At 50.6% G+C, this 6000-nt stretch overlaps 1 protein-coding gene across 5 annotated transcripts in view; it reads left to right on the top strand.

Moving 5' to 3' along the window:
• LOC116952486 (ragulator complex protein LAMTOR4) overlaps nt 1–5330 on the top strand; it is a 57997-nt gene extending 52667 nt beyond the window's left edge. For 3 of the 5 annotated variants that reach the window (XM_076074374.1, XM_076074373.1, XM_076074376.1), the window contains one exon: nt 1028–3457. In XM_076074374.1, coding sequence (XP_075930489.1) covers nt 1028–1194 — 167 coding nt within the window. In that variant the 3' untranslated portion in view covers nt 1195–3457. The other 2 variants (XM_076074375.1, XM_076074377.1) reach the window with 1 other exon arrangement.
• Nucleotides 5331–6000: the final 670 nt, after the last annotated feature.

Here is a 6000-nt window from a genome sequence, read left to right on the forward strand (position 1 = left end):
ACTCCGAGTGAGCCGCACAATGCCGCTGTGACACTCCTCCTCACCTGCGCGCGTACACGAGACCGCGTCGCCGCGACACTCCGGGAACAATTTCAAGATTGCACGACTTGCCGTCTTCAAGATCCCTCTCATCTCGCTCAACTCCCCCCCCCCCCCACACTATCCTACCTCTCCCCTCTCATCTCGCTCTACTCCCTTCACACTATCCTACCTCTCCCCTCTCATCTCACTCTACTCCCTTCACACTCATAGTTTCATAGTTCATAGTTTCATTGATTTGGTATAGCCCTGTGAGCCATTCGGCTCTTGACTCGGGTGCAACCGCAACAAACAAAAAAATGAACAAGAAAAACATCAAGAAAACTCTCCTACCTCTCCCCTCTCATCTCACTCTACTCCCCTGCACTCTCCTACCTCTGGTCTCTTGACTTCTCACTCGGTTCAACAACAACAACAAATGAAACTACCCCTATCGATGCTGTGCGGATAACGGTTCAGCGTGGTTAAATATCGTGCCGGTGGCTTAGATTGTCCCACTCTCGCTCGGGGGGGGGGGGGGGGGAGTGGGGGGGGGTGCTTTCAGAGAGAGTGACAGAATACCGAAGTCAGCACAGCAGAGATTCAAATCCCACCCGGGATGAAGCCAGGATCTCAAGTATGCCTCGTTTGAAGTTTCCTGCACAGCCACAAACGGCAAGTGGCTGTTAGCGAGCACCAATGAAGGCCGGCAGGGCACATGAAGGAGGTGGGTGGACAGCGCCGCGCCCGGCCGCCTTTGTCTCCAGAGTGCTGATGTGTTTTTTTGTTGTACACACCGCACCAGATACTCATTTAAGGCCGAGTCGACCTAGCAGAAGCCCAGGTACCTGTTCACCGCTGTCACAACGATTGCTCACGCACGTGCACATGCGTGCGCATGCGGCAGCAGCAAAGCATCTGTCGGCCTGCGCTTAAGTGTCTCAACGCTTTGGTGAGAGCCCAACGCTTGACAGCGAAAACGTGTTCGTCTTTTTGTTTTTTTTTAAAGCCGTACTCTCCATCGGACGACCACCGACGCGTGGCGATCGGCCATCTGCGGGGCGGAAGAAGCGGGGGGGGGGGGGGGGGGGTTGGAGGGGGTCGCCGTTCGGCGTTGCGCCTGCGAGGGCGATTGAAGCGGCGGCTCCCCCCGACATCGTCTTCCCCCCCGGGTGACGCGCGATGATCCGCCAGCCGACAGCGGCGCCGCGGTCCAAGCCTCTCGTCGTCGCCGTCGTTAACAAGCCCGGCGTCAACGGGAAAGTTTTACGACCGCGCCCACTTCCAGGGGGCGTCCGGCGACGCTGCCGCAGCGGCTTGTTATTTTTTTAAATTCTTGTTTAGTATTTTATTTAGATTTTATTGTGTTATTGTATACTATATCAATTTATTATTTTATTCTCATTCTACGTGACTTTTACCGAAAGAACCAAAGAAGAAGAATCATGTTTAGCATCTTACCACTACGTACCTGTCAACCCCTTGTCAGTGCCCTACCTTATTAGAGGCCCATTCAGACCGTATTGGTCACCCCGTGCCCCTTATGAGTCTCAACGCTCATCCTACAAGGTCCCATCACAAGGGAGAAACACACACAAATAGACAATAAAATGTGTTGCCCGTAATGAAACGGCTGTCCGCAGTATGAACCTGAAAACCGCGATTTCCCTGTACAAGAACACGGGTAAACTATATGGCTTGATAGCGATGGCATTGATCTACCTTTGCACTTCGATCGTTTTTGTTGTATGGGTTCACCGCAGTTAGCCGATTTGGCAGGATGCGTGTGGTGGTGGGTTAAGGTGTAAAGTGTGGTCTACTCACGCCTCTTCCAAGCATGGAAGAGTAGGCCAAAAAAACCCTTCTAGAGGGGCTCTCTTAGAGCTCTGGCTAGTGGAGGCACTTATTTCAGCAGTGGCGTGACCAAGCAATTGCAGGGCTGCGCCTGTACCCTTTCTGTTTACCCTACCAGGGTCAAGATGTCATCCCACTTTTTCTTACTGCCATGTACATTTCATTCATTGACCCCTGCGAATCTTAAACCGGCGATTCGGCTCAGTTGGTATAGTGAGCGGCTCGCAATTCGAATGTTGTGAGTTCAAACCCTGGTTGGGAGGGAGGAGGTTTTGGGGGTTGACTCGGCCCCTATCATCCCTCGGGAACGCGATAAAATCAGTACTACTTTATGCAGTGCCGGATGAAGCTAGTGCGGGGCCTGTAGCATGATGTTATAAAGGTGCCATGAATAAAAAACACACGGAAATATTAAAACACACATTTTTTTACGTGCATAGTAATGTAATTTTATTTTTTTATTTGCTATACAGCCAGATAATACGACAAATCGCTAACCTTAAACACCCAGTCGTTCGTAAAAGTTGAAGGCGGTGTAGTACTATAGTAATAGAGCACGTGCAGAATCACTGAACCGGAATTGATAGCTTGAAAGCATTTAGCGCGGGGCCCTTGAAAGTGTGGGGCCTGTAGCATGTGTAGCTACTTGTGCTACCAGGATAATCCGGCACTGACTTTATGGGGAAATGCAACGTTTTTCCCATGGATAGACTCTCATCATCATCATCATCGCGATCCACGGGGCAGATAGCCCTGTAGGTATCCACTGCACACTTGATATTTTTTCCACTTGCCTCTGTCTCGTGCCAATACAGCTTGAATAGTGCCACATCTTTCTGGCACCAATCTCTTACGTCGCCGTGAATCTATTCTCTGTCAGGTCTTCCTCTCCGTCCGGTTCCTTCCATTTTTCCCAAAACACCACACTTTAAATTTTCCTGCTGTTGTCCATCCTACACGTGTGTCCAAATGGTGCCAGTTTCCTTCCCATTACTGCCTGCACGATCAGGCCTTCTTCTACGTGCAGCCGTCATTGGAAGGAAGAATTCCCATGACTGGCTCAGGGGGTGTGCCTAGGAGATGGGGCACTGTTCCGATTCTCCTCCGAGCAGGAAGTCACACTTTTAAATCTTGTTGCCGTGAGCACGTGAGCCCTGATTAATCATAATAATTTCATTTATATCGCGGCTTCTCGTCAAGGATCTCGAAGCTCTGTACAGGACACAGCAGCAGCAGACACTCAGCATAACAATAATATACATACATTTTAAGAATAATTTACTAAATGAACTTAAAGTTTAATAAGCAGAAGCGTATAAATACGTTTTGAGGCGCATTTTAAAATATGTCCACAGACTCGGAGAGATCCATCTGATGTCATGTGGAAGAGCGTTCCATAGCCTTTGGGCTACACGGGACAAACCTCAGTCACCCATAGACCGAAACCTCCACCTGAAGATCTGCATCCCGACATCTTCGGGACCTTGAGGGGACATACTGTATGGGTACAGCATGCCAAAGGATGTAGGCTGGGGCAAGATGGTTCACCGCTTTGTAAGGTAACACTTTGATATTGTGCCCCTCTTCCCCCAGTGATGTTTGAAGATCACAGCTACTTGCTGACCGTCTCCGGCCAGAAGATTTTCGTGGTGAAGAGGAAGAGATCTCCGTCGTGTCCCAAGGAAGCATAAGAACGAGGAGACATGAGACATCGCGATTCACGCCGATGGTAGTGGCTGTTATTAAACCCGGTAGTTCTCAGCCTTGTTGGTGTTGTGGCCCCCAATCCAGACAACAATTCCCAGGGTCCCCCCAAAGTTACTTCGATCAGCACGGTTGAATACGTATGGTGCGAAAGAAGTTCAACATACATACATACATACTAAAACCAGTATTAACACGTAGGCTTTCGCGACCAACATCATCCATAATACAGGGGTTTTTTTTTGGTGAGATCACGTAAATATATCAAAGTGTCGTTAAACCCGACACCACCAGTTAGTAAGGTTTGTCACGTAAACAGAACGTGGCCAATTCGTTACGAGTACAGCACTAACCGGTGTGTTGGAGAGCAAAGCCACAACATTTAAAATCCGAGTACGACATTTCGCCAGTAATTACAACTAGCTTCAGCAATTACAACAAGATTAATTGATGAAGCTAGTTGTAATTACTGGTGAAACGTCCTACTCAAGATTGTAAATGTTGTGGCTTTGCTCTCCAACACACCGGTTAGTGCTTCTACTCGTAATTGGCTGTGCCGGTGGTGGCGGGTTTAACGATCTAACCCAAAAAAAAAACTTCTATTGTGGATAAGAACAGCATACACAAATATTACGACACATTCACACCTCTCTCTAGTCAATGTGGTGTTGGCAAGTCACGTGTTTCACGTTGCGCATCCGTGTGCGTTTTTGTCACCGCGACGCGGCGCCGAAGCTCCCCGCACACCTTTTTAACATTTCTCCTGCACGGTATCCCTGCCGCAGACTCCTGCACCCCCCCCCCCCATCCTCTGCCAGGCGACCGGGGCGCGCCCCGCAGGTTTAAGAGCCCCCTGGGCTGAACGTGGCGCGCGGCGCTGCACACGCGTCACGCCCCACGTGTGCACGCACTACAGTTTGTTGAAAAAGTGAAAGTATTTTTTCGCTGCGTTCACACGCGCACGCACGCGCACACACGCGCACGCATGCGCACGCACACGCACGCACACGCACGCTCACTTCACACGCACACGCACGCACGCACACGCACGCACACACACGCACGCGCACACACGCACACACGCACGCACACACGTGCACGCACACGCACGCTCGCTTCACACGCACACGCACGCACACACGCACGCACACACACGCACGCACACGCGCACGAGCGCACGTGCGAAGCGCAAGACAAGCCAGCGTACACAAACGCACACGTCGTAATACAAAGACAAAGGTACCCCCCCTCCCCCCCAGCCGGAGCCTCGGCAGACTTTTGGGGCAAGTGCTGTTGGCGAGAACGGCACGCGAACGGGTTGGTGGCCAGCACGAGGCTCCGACGCCGTTGTCATCGCACCGCGCCTGGCACCCATTTAAGGCTGAGTCGACCTAGGGGGGAGGGTCCCAGAACCGGTTCAGATGTTCGTCACTGGCGTTGGCCGTGAGCGGGGATCGAACTTGGGTCGCGGGGTTACACAAACGCGCACGCACACACAAGTGCTGTTGGCGAGCGCCTACGCATCCCAGTACACTGCCACGCATTCGTGCGCTCACGACGCACCGAACTCTGTTAGTGCGTCGCGACGTTTGGGAAGCTTCGCTCGAACTCGCTGCTGCTGCTGCTGCTTCTTCTATGGGAGAACACGGTGGCCGGCGTTGGTCCTAATACATTTGTAAGTGGGCGCGCTGCGCGTGTGCCTTCGTCGCGTGGACATCCGCAAAATTTTTCAAATAAATGCGCGCGGATAATAACCCGACGTTGTCTCGTGAAGCTAGGAACGGCGGGTAGCGTGGCGCGGTCATGAATACATCATGTCGCACGCGCTTGGCTTTGTTTTACCCCGCAAAGTCTCACCGAGTCTCGAGGCTCAGTTTCGAGGAGAGATCTGCCAAGTTACGTGCCGTCTGGGGCGCCGTTGCTCTGTGGGTGTCGTCAGTGCCGGATGAAGCTAGTGCGGGGCCTGCAGCATGATGTTAGAAAGGGGCCCTAGATAAAATAAAAACACGTAAATATTTAAACACAAATTTTTTTTAACTTGCACAGTAACGTAATTGTATTTTTTCATTTATTATACAGCCAGATAATACGACAAATCGCTAACATTAAACACCCAGTCGTTCGTAAAAGTTGAAGGCGGTATAGTACTGTAGTAATATAGTACTACTACACGTGTAGTAGCTATTACTACATGTATAGCTACTACATGTGTAGTAGCTACTACATGTGTAGCTACTACTGCATGTGTAGCTACTACATGTGTAGCTACTACATGTGTAGTAGCTACTACATGTGTAGTACTACTACATGTGTAGCTACTACTGCATGTGTAGCTACTACTGCATGTGTAGTAGCTACTACATGTGTAGCTACTACTACATGTGTAGTAGCTACTACATGTGTAGCTACTACTGCATGTGTAGT

This window comes from Petromyzon marinus, chromosome 47, assembly GCF_048934315.1.
Source record: "Petromyzon marinus isolate PM22_M1 ecotype Great Lakes invasive population chromosome 47, UKy_Petmar_22M1.pri1.0, whole genome shotgun sequence".
NCBI classification, from domain to species: Eukaryota; Metazoa; Chordata; class Hyperoartia; order Petromyzontiformes; family Petromyzontidae; genus Petromyzon; species Petromyzon marinus.